An 18,359-nucleotide genomic window follows, 5' to 3' on the forward strand; every position below is an offset into this window, starting at 1 on the left:
CCATACTACCTCAGTAGACGAGTCCTCATCAAACATCCTTTCTGCCACCGTAATACTGTCCTTGACTAACAATGCCGCACCTCCTCCTCTTTTACCACCTTCCCTGATCTTACTGAAACATCTAAACCCCGGAACCTGCAACAACCATTCCTGTCCCTGCTCTATCCATGTCCCCGAAATGGCCACAACATCGAAGTCCCAGGTACCAGCCCATGCTGCAAGTTCACCCACGTTATTCCGGATGCTCCTGGCATTGAAGTAGACACACTTCAAAGCACCTTCCTGCCTGCCGGTACACTCCTGCGACCTTGAAATCTTATTCATCACCTCACCACTCACTCCTCCTGTACACTGGAGCAGAAATCCAGGTTCCCACCCCCCTGCCGAATTAGTTTAAACCCTCCCGAAGAGCATTAGCAAATTTCCCCCCCAGGATATTAGTACCCCTCTGGTCCAGGTGAAGACCATCCCGTTTGTAGAGGTCCCACCTACCCCAGAATGAGCGCCAATTATCCAGGTATCTAAATCCTTCCCTCCTGCACCATTCCTGTAGCCACGTGTTCAACTGCTCTCTCTCCCTATTCCTCTCCTCACTAGCACGTGGCACGGGTAACAAACCAGAGATAACAACTCTATTTGTTCTCGCTCTAAGCTTCCACCCTAACTCCCTGAATTTCTGCCTTACATCCCCATCTCTTTTCCTACCTATGTCATTGGTGCCTGTGTGGACCACAATTTGGGGCTGGTCCCCTTCCCCCTTAAGGATCTTGAAAACACGATCCGAGACATCAAAGACCCTGGCACCTGGGAGGCAACACACCAGCCGCGAGTCCCTCTCGCTCTCACAGAATCTCCGATCTGTCCCCCTAACTATGCAGTTCCCAATGACTAATGCTCTACTCCTCCCCCCCTTTCCCTTCTGAGCAACAGGGACAGACTCTGTGCCAGAGACCTGTACCCCATGGCTTACCCCTGGTAAGTCGCCCACCCCAACAGGATCCAAAACGGTATACTTGTTATACAGAGGAACGGCCACAGGGGATCGCTGCACTGTCTGCTTCTTACCCTTTCTAACAGTCACCCAAGTATCCTCATTCCTAGGAGTATGAACCTCCCTGTAGCTTTTATCTATAACTGTCTCTGCCTCCCAAATGATCCTGAGTTCATCCAGTTCCAACTCCAGATCCCTAACACAGTCTTCAAGGAGCTGGAATTGGGTGCACTTCCTGCAGGTGTACTCAGCTGGGACACTAATGGTGTCCCTCACCTCACACATCCCACAGGAGGAACATTGCACTGCCTGCACTGACATCCCTGCTAACTTCCCGAACTAATAAATGAAAGAGAAAAGAAAAAGAAAAAGAAAGCTCACCTGCTCTCACGCAGAGTCTTTTTTTTTAGGTTAGAGGAGGAGGGAGGGTGGGAGACTCTACACGTGTAGAGTCTCGGGTTACCTCCCCGTTCAAATTTAGTGGGCAAAAAAAAAACCGTCCCAGGTCTCCCTACGGCTGACTTCCGGTTTCCTGTTTCTCAGGAAAAAAACAACTCCGAAAAAAGTAAGTAAAAATAAATTCAGCTTATCTTCCAGTTCTGCCCTCCAAAAATCACTCCCCTCTCTGCCCGCTTCACCGGAAGAATAGGGCACGTTCACAACCGCAGGGGCACCTGGGAATTAACAGCGCCATTGTCAATCAAAGACATAATAGAAAATTATCTTGTGCAATTGAGATCAATTAATTTTTAAAAATACATTCCTCTGAATTTGTGCACTGCCATTCTCTATTTCTAAAATTGATTTAAACCAGTGCTCTCCTGTGGGAATACCCCGAGTTTTTAAAACATTTCTCACTGGTTTCCCCCCTCCCCCCCCCTCTCTGCTCTCCTGAAGGTGCTCATACTGATTGGGTAAATCCCCCAGAAACTGGTTTATTTCACTTTCTTTCTCCTGAGACTGAATATTCTGTTTTATGCAATGATACATCACAGATGGAAACCATTTGGCTCACGTTTCCATGCTGTAAACCTCTGTGACTCTATCCTGCCCAGCCGGGCTCTCTTTAAGATCGATCCAATTAATTCCACAGCCTTGCTGGCAGAGTCAGAACAATGTATATTTACTGCAGCAATGCAGGAGGTAAATAGAGAATGTTTTTCGTTGTATATTTCTCAGACACACACCCCTGGAAAGATCAATCGGCCGGTGTACCAAGCAAATATTAAGGTTCCACTTAAAATTAAAACAGAAGGTACAGAGAAAAAACAGCAGTTACCAGGGCCGAGTTGATGGTCAAAATGATGGTGCTGAGTTGCCTTTAGAAAATAACCAGCAATCCAACAAGTCACTCACAATATTGAATCAAACAAAATTGATCAAAGATTCAGATAAAGTATTCTGTTTTCCAACATGATGCTGTGATATTTTGTGATGGTTTCAATGTTCTCAAAATTACTTGGTGTAGTCCTGGTTTATTTAATACTCACTCCCACCCATCGCTGTCCATGAAGCACATTACCCCCACTCTGATTCTCCATCCCATCAGAGACAACTCAGTCACTGACTGGAAATTAGGGCTTTTAATGAGAGCTCTGATAACCGAGAATGCACCGTAGGCAAAATCAACCCGAGCTAACAAACCCCAGACAGTGAACATTATCTCCCAGACCCGAATATAAAACAGTGAACATTATCCCCCCCAGACCCAAATATAAAACAGTGAACATTATCCCCCCCAGACCCGAATATAAAACAGTGAACATTATCCCCCCCCAGACCCGAATATAAAACAGTGAACATTATCCCCCAGACCCGAATATAAAACAGTGAACATTATCTCCCCCAGACCCGAATATAAAACAGTGAACATTATCCCCCAGACCGAATATAAAACAGTGAACATTATCCCCCCCAGACCCAAATAAAGAACAGTGAACATTATCCCCCAGACCCGAATATAAAACAGTGAACATTATCCCCCCCAGACCCGAATATAAAACAGTGAACATTATCCCCCAGACCCGAATATAAAACAGTGAACATTATCCCCCAGACCTGAATATAAAACAGTGAACATTATCCCCCCCAGACCCGAATATAAAACAGTGAACATTATCCCCCCCCAGACCGAATATAAAACAGTGAACATTATCCCCCCCAGACCCAAATAAAGAACAGTGAACATTATCCCCCAGACCCGAATATAAAACAGTGAACATTATCCCCCCCAGACCCGAATATAAAACAGTGAACATTATCCCCCAGACCCGAATATAAAACAGTGAACATTATCCCCCAGACCTGAATATAAAACAGTGAACATTATCCCCCCCAGACCCGAATATAAAACAGTGAACATTATCTCCCAGACCCGAAAATAAAACAATGAACATTATCCTCCCCAGACCCGAATATAAAACAGTGAACATTATCCCCCCCAGACCCGAATCTAAAACAGTGAACATTATCCCCCAGACCCGAATATAAAACAGTGAACATTATCCTCCCCAGACCCGAATATAAAACAGTGAACATTATCTCCCAGACCCAAATATAAAACAGTGAACATTATCCCCCAGACCCGAATATAAAACAGTGAACATTATCCCCCAGACCCGAATATAAAACAGTGAACATTATCCCCCCGAGACCCGAATATAAAACAGTGAACATTGTCCCCCCCAGACCCGAATATAAAACAGTGAACATTATCCCCCAGATCCGAATATAAAACAGTGAACATTATCCCCCCCCCAGACCCGAATATAAAACAGTGAACATTATCCCCCAGACCCGAATATAAAACAGTGAACATTATCCCCCCCAGACCCGAATATAAAACAGGGAACATTATCCCCCAGACCCAAATATAAAACAGTGAACATTATCACCCCCAGACCCGAATATGAAACAGTGAACATTATCCCCCCCATACCCGAATATAAAACAGTGAACATTATCCCCCAGACCCGAATATAAAACAGTGAACATTATCCCCCAGACCCGAATATAAAACAGTGAACATTATCCCCCCCAGACCCGAATATAAAACAGTGAACATTATCCCCCCCAGACCCGAATATAAAACAGTGAATATTATCCCCCCCAGACCCGAATATAAAACAGTGAACATTATCCCCCCCAGACCCGAATATGAAACAGTGAACATTATCACCCCCAGACCCAAATATGAAACAGTGAACATTATCACCCCCAGACCCGAATATAAAAGTGAACATTATCCCCCAGACCCAAATATAAAACAGTGAACATTCTCCCCCAGACCCGAATATAAAACAGTGAACATTATCCCCCCCAGACTCAAATATAAAACAGTGAACATTATCCCCCCCAGACCCGAATATAAAACAGTGAACATTATCCCCCCCCAGACCCGAATATAAAACAGTGAACATTATCCCCCCCAGACCCGAATATAAAACAGTGAACATTATCCCCCAGACCCGAATATAAAACAGTGAACATTATCCCCCAGACCCGAATATAAAACAGTGAACATTATCACCCCCAGACCCGAATATAAAACAGTGAACATTATCCCCCCCAGACCCGAATATAAAACAGTGAACATTATCCCCCCCAGACCCGAATATAAAACAGTGAACATTATCCCCCCCAGACCCGAATATAAAACAGTGAACATTATCCCCCAGACCCGAATATAAAACAGTGAACATTATCCCCCCCAGACCCGAATATAAAACAGTGAACATTATCCCCCCCCAGACCCGAATATAAAACAGTGAACATTATCACCCCCAGACCCGAATATGAAACAGTGAACATTATCCCCCAGACCCGAATATAAAACAGTGAACATTATCCCCCCCAGACCCAAATATAAAACAGTGAACATTATCCCCCCCAGACCCGAATATAAAACAGTGAACATTATCCCCCAGACCCGAATATAAAACAGTGAACATTATCCCCCAGACCCGAATATAAAACAGTGAACATTATCCCCCCCAGACCCGAATATAAAACAGTGAACATTATCCCCCCCAGACCCGAATATAAAACAGTGAACATTATCCCCCCCAGACCCGAATATAAAACAGTGAACATTATCCCCCCCAGACCCGAATATGAAACAGTGAACATTATCACCCCCAGACCCAAATATGAAACAGTGAACATTATCACCCCCAGACCCGAATATAAAAGTGAACATTATCCCCCAGACCCAAATATAAAACAGTGAACATTCTCCCCCAGACCCGAATATAAAACAGTGAACATTATCCCCCCCAGACTCAAATATAAAACAGTGAACATTATCCCCCCCAGACCCGAATATAAAACAGTGAACATTATCCCCCCCCAGACCCGAATATAAAACAGTGAACATTATCCCCCCCAGACCCGAATATAAAACAGTGAACATTATCCCCCAGACCCGAATATAAAACAGTGAACATTATCCCCCAGACCCAAATATAAAACAGTGAACATTATCACCCCCAGACCCGAATATAAAACAGTGAACATTATCCCCCCCAGACCCGAATATAAAACAGTGAACATTATCCCCCCCAGACCCGAATATAAAACAGTGAACATTATCCCCCCCAGACCCGAATATAAAACAGTGAACATTATCCCCCAGACCCGAATATAAAACAGTGAACATTATCCCCCCCAGACCCGAATATAAAACAGTGAACATTATCCCCCCCAGACCCGAATATAAAACAGTGAACATTATCACCCCCAGACCCGAATATGAAACAGTGAACATTATCCCCCAGACCCGAATATAAAACAGTGAACATTATCCCCCCCAGACCCAAATATAAAACAATGAACATTATCTCCCAGACCCGAATATAAAACAGTGAACATTATCCCCCAGACCCGAATATAAAACAGTGAACATTATCCCCCAGACCCGAATAGAAAACAGTGAACATTATCCCCCCCAGACCCGAATATAAAACAGTGAACATTATCCCCCAGACCCGAATATAAAACAGTGAACATTATCCCCCCCAGACCCGAATATAAAACAGTGAACATTATCCCCCTCAGACCCGAATATGAAACAGTGAACATTATCCCCCCCAGATTTGAATATAAAATGGTGAACATTACAGTGCCGTCTCGCCCAGTAAATGGCTGACAGAATAAAACAGCATATTCCTTGATTTGTTCATAATGGGTCGTGATTTCCTTTTCAGCAGCCCACACTCACAAAACCAAAAATACAATGTTTACTGTGATTACAGATTGGGCAGCACTTGCTGAACAATCCTGAGTGTGCTAATAGCTACACTCAATCAATTGAAGATAATCAGTCGAGTTCATAATACGGCTCAGTTATATTTGCGAGAAGTGACTGACATACATACATACGCAGCGATCCTTTCCCTGCAAACAAAAGCCTTGCACCTTTTTTGAATTTCCCAGAAGCTTGAGAAACCTACAGTCTCCTGTTGGTTTCTCCATGGCAAAGCTTCAAGTCAATGAGAGTCCACCAATTAGCACCCGTTTCTCCTGTAGTATAAATTGCAATCATTTAAAATTTGGCATTCTTCCGTTTGTCCTGATGAGTGCATGCTGAAAAGATTCAGCAACATGTCTCTCTTGTCAGCAATATTCAAGTTCAGTACCAACAAGTATCTGTGCATTGTTTTATGTTCCTTGATAATTAAATGTGATCGTGGAAGTGTCACTGTGAAGAATGTGTAAGTCAGTAAGAATTGTCAGCATTTTCTCATTGGAAATCTTAATCAGTGGAATCTTTCAGACACTGAATTGTAGTTTGTACCAAATGTCAATTTCAGATTGAAGGAAAATGTATTATAAACAAGTTCCTGAATAAAACAAAAAAAAAAATCACAGATAGTACGTTTAAAAGGGGACACAACAGCCCTGAAAATCAGTGACATCTCAGAATATTAAAGAACATAAGAACATAAGAAATAGGAGCAGGAGTAGGCCATCTAGCCCCTCGAGCCTGCCCCGCCATTCAATAAGATCATGGCTGATCTGACGTGGATCAGTACCACTTACCCACCTGATCCCCATAACCCTTAATTCCCTTACCGATCAGGAATCCATCCATCCGCGCTTTAAACATATTCAGCGAGGTAGCCTCCACCACCTCAGCGGGCAGAGAATTCCAGAGATTCACCACCCTCTGGGAGAAGAAGTTCCTCCTCAACTCTGTCTTAAACCGACCCCCCTTTATTTTGAGGCTGTGTCCTCTAGTTTTAACTTCCTTACTAAGTGGAAAGAATCTCTCCGCCTCCACCCTATCCAGCCCCCGCATTATCTTATAAGTCTCCATAAGATCCCCCCTCATCCTTCTAAACTCCAACGAGTACAAACCCAATCTCCTCAGCCTCTCCTCATAATCCAAACCCCTCATCTCAGGTATCAACCTGGTGAACCTTCTCTGCACTCCCTCCAATGCCAATATATCCTTCCTCATATAAGGGGACCAATACTGCACACAGTATTCCAGCTGCGGCCTCACCAATGCCCTGTACAGGTGCATCAAGACATCCCTGCTTTTATATTCTATCCCCTTCGCAATATAGGCCAACATCCCATTTGCCTTCTTGATCACCTGTTGTACCTGCAGACTGGGCTTTTGCGTCTCATGCACAAGGACCCCCAGGTCCCTTTGCACGGTAGCATGTTTTAATTTGTTTCCATTGAGATAGTAATCCCATTTGTTATTATTTCCTCCAAAGTGTATAACCTCGCATTTCTCAACGTTATACTCCATTTGCCATATCCTCGCCCACTCACTCAGCCTGTCCAAATCTCTCTGCAGATCTTCTCCGTCCTCCACACGATTCACTTTTCCACTTATCTTTGTGTCGTCTGCAAACTTCGTTACCCTACACTCCGTCCCCTCCTCCAGATCATCTATATAAATGGTAAATAGTTGCGGCCCGAGTACCGATCCCTGCGGCACGCCACTAGTTACCTTCCTCCAACCGGAAAAACACCCATTTATTCCGACTCTTTGCTTCCTGTCGGATAGCCAGTCCCCAATCCACTTTAACACACTACCCCCAACTCCGTGTGCCCTAATCTTCTTCAGTAGCCTTTTATGGGGCACCTTATCAAACGCCTTTTGGAAATCCAAAAACACCGCATCCACCGGTTCTCCTCCATCAACCGCCCTAGTCACATCTTCATAAAAATCCAACATGTTCGTCAAGCACGACTTTCCCCTCATGAATCCATGCTGCGTCTGATTGATCGAACCATTTCTATCCAGATGCCCTGCTATCTCCTCTTTAATAATGGATTCCAGCATTTTCCCTACTACAGACGTTAAGCTGACCGGCCTATAGTTACCCGCCTTTTGTCTCCTTCCTTTTTTAAACAGCGGCGTAACATTAGCCGTTTTCCAATCAACCGGCACTACCCCAGAATGCAACGAGTTTTGATAAATAATCACTAACGCATCCACTATTACCTCTGACATTTCTTTCAATACCCTGGGATGCATTCCATCCGGACCCGGGGACTTATCCACCTTCAGTCCCATTAGTCTACCCAGCACTGCCTCTCTGGTAACATTAATTGTATTAAGTATTTCTCCTGCTGCCAACCCTCTATCATTAATATTTGGCAAACTATTTGTGTCCTCCACCGTGAAGACCGACACAAAAAACTTATTTAAAGACTCAGCCATATCCTCATTTCCCACTATTAACTCCCCCCTCTCGTCCTCCAAGGGTCCAACATTCACTCTAGCCACTCTATTCCTTTTTATATATTTATAAAAACTTTTACTATCATTTTTTATATTAATTGCTAGCCTAGCTTCATAGTCTATCCTTCCTTTCTTTATCGCTTTCTTAGTCTCTCTTTGTTGTTTCTTAAATTTTTCCCAATCACTTGTTTCTCCACTATTTTTGGCCACTCTGTACGCAGCTGTTTTTATTTTAATACTCTCCTTTATTTCCTTCGTTATCCACGGCTGGTTCTCCCTTTTCTTGCAATCCTTGTTTTTTGCTGGAATATATTTTTGCTGAGAACTGAAAAGGATCTCCTTAAAAATCCTCCACTGTTCCTCAGCTATCCTACCTGCCAGCCTGCTCTCCCAGTCTACCTTAGCCAATTCATCCCTCATCCTATCATATTTCCCTCTGTTCAAACAGAGGACACTGGTTTGGGACCAAACTTTCTCCTCTTCCATCTGAATCAGAAATTCGACCATATTGTGGTCACTAGACCCAAGAGGGTCCTTCACAATAAGATCCTTAATTCTACCTACCTCGTTACACAATACCAGATCCAAAATAGCTCGTTCCCTCGTCGGTTCCGTAACATGCTGTTCAAGGAAACTATCCCGACAGCATTCTAAGAACTCTTCCTCCATTCCACCCTTACCGACTTGAGTCTGCCAGTCAATGTGCATGTTGAAGTCCCCCATGATTATTGCCGTTCCGTTTTTACACGCATCCCTTATCTGCTTGTTTATAGCCCTCCCTACCTCAACATTATTATTTGGGGGCCTATATACCACACCTACTAGTGTCTTTCTCCCTCTACTATTCCTCATCTCTACCCATAATGATTCCACGTTTTGTTCCTCAGAGCCTATGTCATCCCTCAGTACTACCCTGATATTATCTCTTATTAATAGCGCGACCCCACCACCTTTTCCTTCCTGTCTATTCTTCCTAAACGCCTGATACCCCTGGATATTCATCTCCCAGTCCTGGTCACCTTTCAGCCACGTTTCTGTAATGGCCACTAGATCGTACCCACTCGTGCTGATTTGCACCATCAACTCATTTACCTTGTTCCGAATGCTTCGTGCATTCAGGCAAAGTGTCCTTATTCCAGCTTTTATCTGGACCCGCTTTGATGAGTCACGAACACCCTCTCCCTCTGCTCCCTTATCTAAATTACCGCCTTCATTCACTTGCACCCTCTCCTCTACCATTAATTTTGTAATTCCCCTTACCCCTGCATCCTCCACCCCATCAATTAGTTCCTTGATCCTAGTCAACTCTTCTAGCTCCCCTCCCCCCAACCTATCTAGTTTAAATTCTCCCCAGTAACCTTAGCCAACCTACCGGCCAGGATATTGGTCCCCGTGTGATTCAAGTTCCACCCGTTTTTTGTATACAGATCACCCCTGCCCCTAAAGAGGTCCCAATGGTCCAGGAACCTGAATCCCTGCCCCCTGCACCAGTCCCTCAGCCACACATTCATCTTCCACCTCACTCCATTCCTGCCCTCACCTTCCCGTGGCACAGGTAGTAATCCTGAGATTACTACCTTTGCTTTCCTCTTTCTCAGCTGTCTCCCTAATTCCCTGTACTCCCTTTTCATGACCCCTTCTCCCTTCCTACCCACATCAGCGGTACCAATATGTACCGCTACCTCAGGCTCCTCTCCCTCCCACCTCAGGATTTCCGGGACGCGACTAGCGACATCCTGGATCCCGGCCCCAGGGAGGCAGACCACCATGCGAGAATCCCGCCTACCTCCGCAGAAACGCCTGTCTGTCCCCTTCACCATCGAGTCCCCGATTAATACCGCCTTCCTCCTCTTTTCCTTAGCCCTCTGAGTTACAGGGCTGGACTCCACTGCGGAGACACGGCCACTGCTGCTTCCCCCAGGCGGGCTGTTCCCCCCAGCAGTACTCAAGCAGGAGTACTTGTTGTGCAGAGGCAAATCCACTGGGGTGCTCTCAACCACCCTAGCCTTACCCTTCCTGGCCATCACCCACTTGGCCTCCTCCCGTTGCCCTGGTGTGTCCACCTGATGATAGCTCTTGTCTATCACCTCCTCATTCTCCCTCATCAGCCTAAGATCCTCGAGCTGCAGTTCCAGCTCCCTAACACAGTCCCTCAGGAACCGCAGCTCGACACACCCCTCACAGATGTGGATGTCCGGGAGGCCAGATGCCTCCAGGACCTCCCACATCCTACACTGGGAACAACACACTGGTTTCACACTCATACTGGACACTTTATGTCAAGTAAGACAGTGAAAAGTTAATAAGAGTGTAAGGAAACAAAGACTCACCCCTGCTCGTCCAAGCCCTGTGAGCCAAAGCCCTGACAGCTCACTCAACTTCCCACTCACTCTGCTGCCCGCTACGATGCTGCCCGCTGTATACTTTGGTGCGCTTTTAAACCCTCCAAAAACTTCCCCAGGCCTCTCCTGGCCCGACTTCCGGTTTTGAAAAAAACCTCCGATTTTAAACCCAAAATTAACTGAAAAAATAAATAATTAATTAAAGTCAGAAAACCCACTCTCTTACCCTCAGCCTGCTCCTGGGAACAAATCCCTGATATTAACAACTGATATTAAACCCAAACAACTGAGATTAAACCCAAACAACTGAGATTAAACCCAAACAACTGATATTAAACCCAGAACAACTGAGATTAAACCCAGAACAACTGATATTAAACCCAAACAACTGAGATTAAACCCAAAACAACTGAGATTAAACCTAAACAACTGATATTAAACCCAAACAACTGAGATTAAACCCAGAACAACTGATATTAAACCCAAACAACTGATATTAAACCCAAACAACTGAGATTAAATCCAAACAACTGATATTAAACCCAAACAACTGATATTAAACCCAAACAACTGATATTAAACCCAAACAACTGAGATTAGGTTGGTTAGGGCAAGTTTAGGGCCAGTTATAGATGGCAGAGGGAAGTTATGTGTGGAACCGGAGGAGATTGGTGAAGCATTGAACCAATATTTCTCTTCGGTGTTCACGCAAGGGGACATGAATATAGCTGAGGAGGACACTGGGTTGCAGGGGAGTAGAATAGACAGTATTACAGTTGATAAGGAGGATGTGCAGGATATTCTGGAGGGTCTGAAAATAGATAAATCCCCTGGTCCGGATGGGATTTATCCAAGGATTATCTGGGAGGCAAGAGAAGTGATTGCAGAGCCTCTGGCTCTGATCTTCAGGTCGTCGTTGGCCTCTGGTATAGTACCAGAAGATTGGAGGTTAGCGAATGTTGTCCCATTGTTTAAGAAGGGGAACAGAGACTTCCCCGGGAATTATAGACCGGTGAGTCTCACTTCTGTTGTCGGCAAGATGTTGGAAAAAATTATAAGGGATAGGATTTATAGTTATTTGGAGAGTAATGAATTGATAGGTGATAGTCAGCATGGTTTTGTGGCAGGTAGGTCGTGCCTTACTAACCTTATTGAGTTTTTTGAGAAAGTGACCAAGGAGGTGGATGGGGGCAAGGCAGTGGACGTGGTATATATGGATTTTAGTAAGGCGTTTGATAAGGTTCACCATGGTAGGCTTCTGCAGAAAATGCAGATGTATGGGATTGGGGGTGATCTAGGAAATTGGATCAGGAATTGGCTAGCGGATAGGAAACAGAGGGTGGTGGTTGATAGTAAATATTCATCATGGAGTGCGGTTACAAGTGGTGTACCTCAGGGATCTGTTTTGGGGCCACTGCTGTTTGTAATATTTATTAATGATCTGGATGAGGGTATAGTTGGGTGGATTAGCAAATTTGCTGATGACACCAAAGTCGGTGGTGTGGTAGACAGTGAGGAAGGGTGTCGTAGTTTGCAGGAAGACTTAGACAGGTTGCAAAGTTGGGCCGAGAGGTGGCGGATGGAGTTTAATGCGGAGAAGTGTGAGGTAATTCACTTTGGTAGGAATAACAGATGTGTTGAGTATAGGGCTAACGGGAGGACTTTGAATAGTGTGGAGGAGCAGAGGGATCTAGGTGTATGTGTGCATAGATCCCTGAAAGTTGGGAATCAAGTAGATAAGGTTGTTAAGAAGGCATATGGTGTCTTGGCGTTTATTGGTAGGGGGATTGAATTTAGGAGTCGTAGCGTTATGTTGCAACTGTACACAACTCTGGTGCGGCCGCACTTGGAGTACTGTGTGCAGTTCTGGTCCCCACATTACAGGAAGGATGTGGAGGCTTTGGAGAGGGTGCAGAGGAGGTTTACCAGGATGTTGCCTGGTATGGAGGGGAGATCCTATGAGGAGAGGCTGAGGGATTTGGGATTGTTTTCGCTGGAAAGGCGGCGGCTAAGAGGGGATCTTATTGAAACATATAAGATGATTAGAGGTTTAGATAGGGTGGATAGTGATAGCCTTTTTCCTCTGATGGAGAAATCCAGCACGAGGGGGCATGGCTTTAAATTGAGGGGGGGTAGTTATAGAACCGATGTCAGGGGTAGGTTCTTTACCCAGAGGGTGGTGAGGGATTGGAATGCCCTGCCAGCATCAGTTGTAAATGCGCCTAGTTTGGGGGCGTTTAAGAGATCCGTAGATAGGTTCATGGACGAAAAGAAATTGGTTTAGGTTGGAGGGTCACAGTTTTTTTTTTTAACTGGTCGGTGCAACATCGTGGGCCGAAGGGCCTGTTCTGCGCTGTAATGTTCTATGTTCTATGTTCTATTAAACCCAAACAACTGAGATTAAACCCAAACAACTGAGATTAAACCCAAACAACTGAGATTAAACCCAAACAACTGATATTAAATCCAAACAACTGAGATTAAACCCAAACAACTGAGATTAAACCCAAACAACTGAGATTAAACCCAAACAACTGAGATTAAACCCAAACAACTGAGATTAAACCCAAACAACTGAGATTAAACCCAAACAACTGAGATTAAATCCAAACAACTGAGATTAAATCCAAACAACTGAGATTAAATCCAAACAACTGATATTAAACCCAAACCACTGAGATTAAACCCAAATAACGGAGAGTAAATCCAAACAACTGAGATTAAACCCACAACAACTGAGATTAAATCCAAACAACTGATATTAAACCCAAACCACTGAGATTAAACCCAAATAACGGAGAGTAAACCCAAACAACTGAGATTAAATCCAAACAACTGAGATTAAACCCACAACAACTGGGTTTAAACCCAAACAACTGAGATTAAATCCAAACAACTGAGATTAAATCCAAACAACTGAGATTAAACCCACAACATTGTTCATTCTTGTTTGAATATATCTATTCTGTGGATTGTGAAATATTAAACTAAATATTAAAGCAGAATTCCAGTTGTAGGGATTGTTAATGTCAGCAGAAACAAACCAATATTGTCAGAATATCAATCCTGAATGTGATTAACAGCAGCAGTAACTGCAAAATCTAACTCCTGCTGACAATTGTGAACTTGCAGAGGTGTCAGCAAGTGGGATGACCGAGTGTATCCCTTCCCACACACAGAGCAGGCGAATGGCCTCTCCCCAGTGTGGGTGAGCTCATGTAAATGCAGGCTGCCAGACTGAGTGAATCCCTTCCCACACATGGAGCAAGTGAATGGTCTCTCCCCAGTGTGAGTGCGTTGATTTGCAGTGAGGATTGATAACTGCCTGAAACTCTTTCCACAGTATGTGCAAATAAATGGCTTCTCCTCAGTGTGAATTCACTGATGTGACAGGAGGCCGGATGAATTGGTGAATTCCCTCCCACACGTGGAACAGGTGAACGGCCTTTCCCCAGTGTGAACTCGCTTGTGTGCACTGAGGTTGGATGAAGACCTGAACCTCTTTCCACAGGAAAGCTGAACGGTCTCTCCTCTGTGTGAACTCGCTGGTGTGACAGCAGGTTAGATGACAGAGTGAATTTCTACCACACACACAATAGGTGAATGGCTTCTCCCCTGTGTGAATTCGCTGGTGTGATCAAAGACCGGATGGTCCAGCAATTCCTTCCCACACAAGGAGCAGGTGAACGATCTCTCCCCAGTGTGAACTCGCTGATGTGCACCGAGGTTGGATGAATATGAGAACCCCTTTCCACAGGTGGAGCAGCTGTACAGCCTCTCCTCAGTGTGAATTTGTTGGTGTAACAGCAGGTGGGATGAGGTAGTGAATCTTTTCCCACACACGGAGCAGGTGAATGGCCTCTCTCCAGTGTGACTGTGTCTATGGTTTTCCAGCAAGTATGGATAATTGAATTCTTTACCACAATCCTCACATTTCCACGGTGCAGGTGACTTTGTGTCTCTCCAGGTTGGATGATCAGTTGAAGCCTTATCCACACACGGACCACGTTTATAGTTTCTTCTCACTGTGAATGGTGTGATTTTTTTCAGGCTGTGTAACCGGTTAAAGCTCTTTTCAGTCAGTTCACTGGAACACTCTCACTCGGGGGTGTGTGTCTCGGGTCTTTTTCTGCCACATTGAATTTTTAAAATTTTCTTCCACTGACAAAACAGGCAATGATTTCTCCCTCCACTGTAAAAAGCAATCATACTGAGGTCATGATGAATCAAATGGTTCTGCAGACCTTGACCTAAAGTTTAGTTTGAGTTTCCTGTCTGTGAATCCTCCTCTTCTAGTTCCCTGCAAAAAGAGCTTAAAAAACGAATTCATAACAGACAATTCGAGTTTCCATGGAACACTTCTTCATCTCATTTATCTTGAGCTATAATCTCCATCCCACACACTCTCTCTTGTCCCTGGTCTAAATCAAACTCCTTGCCCCATCTCCACCATTTCATGTCTCCACTCTGAGACCAGCTCCCTCTGCCTTGTCACTCTGGCTGGATTCAGTTCTCCAGACCATGTGCAGATTGACTGTACAACCAAGGAGTCAATTATTTTCTTTTAAGGTCAGGGGACATGAAGTCCCACCGACTCTGTTGTTACCACAATGGCCACACGTCCCCTGCTCACCACTGAAACAACACGGTGACCGTTAACACGGACCTGTTCCGAGGAAAGGCTCCATTTTATTTGTGCCACAGCACCAGGGGAATTACCTCCTGCACAGGCACAAAGGTATCATCAGTCACAGGAAGTAATGGCAGCTGGTGTCTCAAACCTCATTTTAACATTTGCTCCCAGATATTCTAAATTACATTTGAAATACAAACTGACTTCTGGCATTATGGAGTAAATTAAAACATAATCATTTTCAGAATGACCATTCCCGAGAATCAATTCCCAAATCAGTAATATTAAAATTCTCATCAGAAATACATTGGAAAAATGGCTATTTTAATGGACATTTTCACAAACGCTATAAAAATGATTCTTCAAAACAAATTAATATTTTCTTCAACAGATGAATAATAATATTTTAATAAAACAACCACCCAATGAGGATCCTGACTCAGGATTTCTGAGCTTCATTGACCACTAACTGAACCAGCCGGGAATTGTCTCCACAAAACTTCCCCAACTCTCTCCCGGGAAAAAGCTGCAAACCCGGGAGCTGCAGCTTTTTACTGGGGGTGTTGGGGCCTCCAGCGGGTGTTTGTGAATCCTCCCCGCCCACCTCCCAGGGTTTCCTTCCTTCCCAGAGATCAGAGTCCTCATTGATTTGAGGCCAAAGTGTAACCTCTTATTTATTGCCCCCTCCCCCATCCTCTGATGTGAACCATCCTCCAGTGGCTGAGCCAGGATGGGGCCGTTAACCTGGGCCTGTTCCCGGGAGGGAGGGAGGGAGAAGCCCCGCAGCTGCAAACCAGGGAGCTGACAATGATTCTGAAGGGTTTGCGGATCCACAAAGTGTTTCCAAATCCTCCCAGCCACCGCCTAACGCTGACTCCGCTTCTCCGGGACAAGGACAGCAATGACACTGCGCATGCTCCACATCACAATACCCGGGAGCTGATTGACGGCAGCTCCGGGCCAATAGGAGGAGGGGGCGGGGCTGGAGGACCGAGCACAAGCGGCTGGTCCTCCAACCAATCAGACTGAATAGGGGCGGAGGGGGCTGAGCATGGAACTCCCTCTGTCTGCGCGTGCGCTCGGCCGCACACTGTCAAGATGGCGGTCGTTCACCCGGGCCTGAATCGGGGGAAAAGCCCGAACAACCTTTCAACGGTTCAAATATCGAATCCGAGCTTTCTATTGGGGGCTTGCGGCCTACACGGGACTTTTATGAAGCCTCCAAGCCCGCCCACCCACCGGCTCCATCACTCATTCCTGATTTACCCGGTGTTATCGCCCGGACTGAATATTTCCTCAACCGCCTCAATCCTCAGTGATCGGCACTGCGCATGCTCCAGATCACCACAGTGCAACTGGCCCTCAGCCCCGCCCCTCATTCACTGCGATTGGTTGGAGGACCAGCCGCTCTCGCTCGGTCCTCCAGCCCCGCCCCTCTTCACTCCGATTGGTTGGAGGACCAGCCGCTGTCGCTCGGTCCTCCAGCCCCGCCCCCTCATTCACTCTGAATGTTTTGTCTTCTCCCAAAACCCAAGGCCATCTTTCCCAGAACTCCACATTTGAATTCTCCAGTCAGGTTTCTGCCTTGTCACATTACTGAAACAGCTCTTATCAAAGTCCGCACTGACATCCTATGTGACTGCAACAAAAATGAACTTTCCCTTTTGATCCTCGACCTATTTGCAGCCTTTGGCAAGGTCGCCCACATCATTCTGCTCCATCCCTCTCCACTGTCGTCCAGCTGGGTGGGGCTACTCTCTCCTGGTTCTATATGGGCGGCATGGTGGCACAGAGGTTAGCACTGCCGTCTCAAGCACCAGGGACTCGGGTTCGATTCTGTCACTGTCTGTGCATTCTTGCCTGTGTGGGTTTCCTCCGGATGTTCTGGTTTCCTCCACAGTCCAAAAGATGTACTGGTTAGCATTGACCATGCCAAATTCTCCCTCAGTGTACCCAAACAGGCACAGGAATGTGGCGACTCAGGGATTTTCATATTAACTTCATCGCAATGTTAATTGTTAAGCCTACTTGTGAAACTAATAAATAAACATTAAACTTTAAACCTATTCTTCTCTCTTTAATCAGAGTCAGAGAATCACTTATAATATCTTCCCTTCCCATTCCCACACTGACCTCTGGTGTCTCCAGAGGCTCCAGCCTTAGCCTCTTATTTCTTATCAACATATTCCCATCAGTGACATCATCTGAAAACAGTGTCAGTTTTCACATTTACTCTGTTAAAGAGACAATATAAATGTAGAGTGTTGTTATTGTCTGACAATGATAGATCAGGAATATCACAAACATTTTAAATGTTCATTCCACATTTCTATTTCTTCTCAAAGTCTCAGTTAGGAACAGATCCCAATTTAACACCAATCTCTGACTTGACATTACATTTCCAAAATTCACCGTTGTTCTTCCTGACTCTAAACCCAGTTGTAAAGGAGTTTCTGTTCTGCCTCCAGGACCACTGAACCATGGAAGAGCGTGGCTGGGACACATTCCTTACACACCTCAGCTTACACAGCCACATGTTCAGTCCGGGATGTCACTAAAAGCAGCAATGACAAACTCCAAATTCTACAATCATTTGTGAACTCGCTGGTGTCTCAGAAGGTCGGATAACTGAATGAATCCCTTCTCACACTCAGAGCAGGTGAATGGCCTCTCTCCAGTATGAACTCGTTG

The 18,359-nt window shown here is 45.2% G+C and overlaps 2 protein-coding genes across 2 annotated transcripts in view; both read right to left on the bottom strand.

Annotated features, from left to right (window-relative positions):
• The window catches only part of LOC144483034 (uncharacterized), a 305,151-nt gene that overhangs the window by 15,012 nt on the left and 271,780 nt on the right, over positions 1-18,359 (bottom strand). The gene's annotated exons all lie outside the window — the stretch shown is intronic.
• On the bottom strand, positions 389-16,990 carry LOC144483064 (uncharacterized). The gene is made up of 2 exons (XM_078201914.1): positions 16,935-16,990; positions 389-1,665 (listed from the first exon to the last, which is right to left on the bottom strand). Exon 2 carries the CDS (start codon positions 1,310-1,312, stop codon positions 389-391), a length of 924 nt encoding a protein of 307 aa, XP_078058040.1. The 5' UTR covers positions 1,313-1,665; positions 16,935-16,990.

This window comes from Mustelus asterias, unplaced genomic scaffold (genome assembly GCF_964213995.1).
Source record: "Mustelus asterias unplaced genomic scaffold, sMusAst1.hap1.1 HAP1_SCAFFOLD_44, whole genome shotgun sequence".
Taxonomy (NCBI): domain Eukaryota; kingdom Metazoa; phylum Chordata; class Chondrichthyes; order Carcharhiniformes; family Triakidae; genus Mustelus; species Mustelus asterias.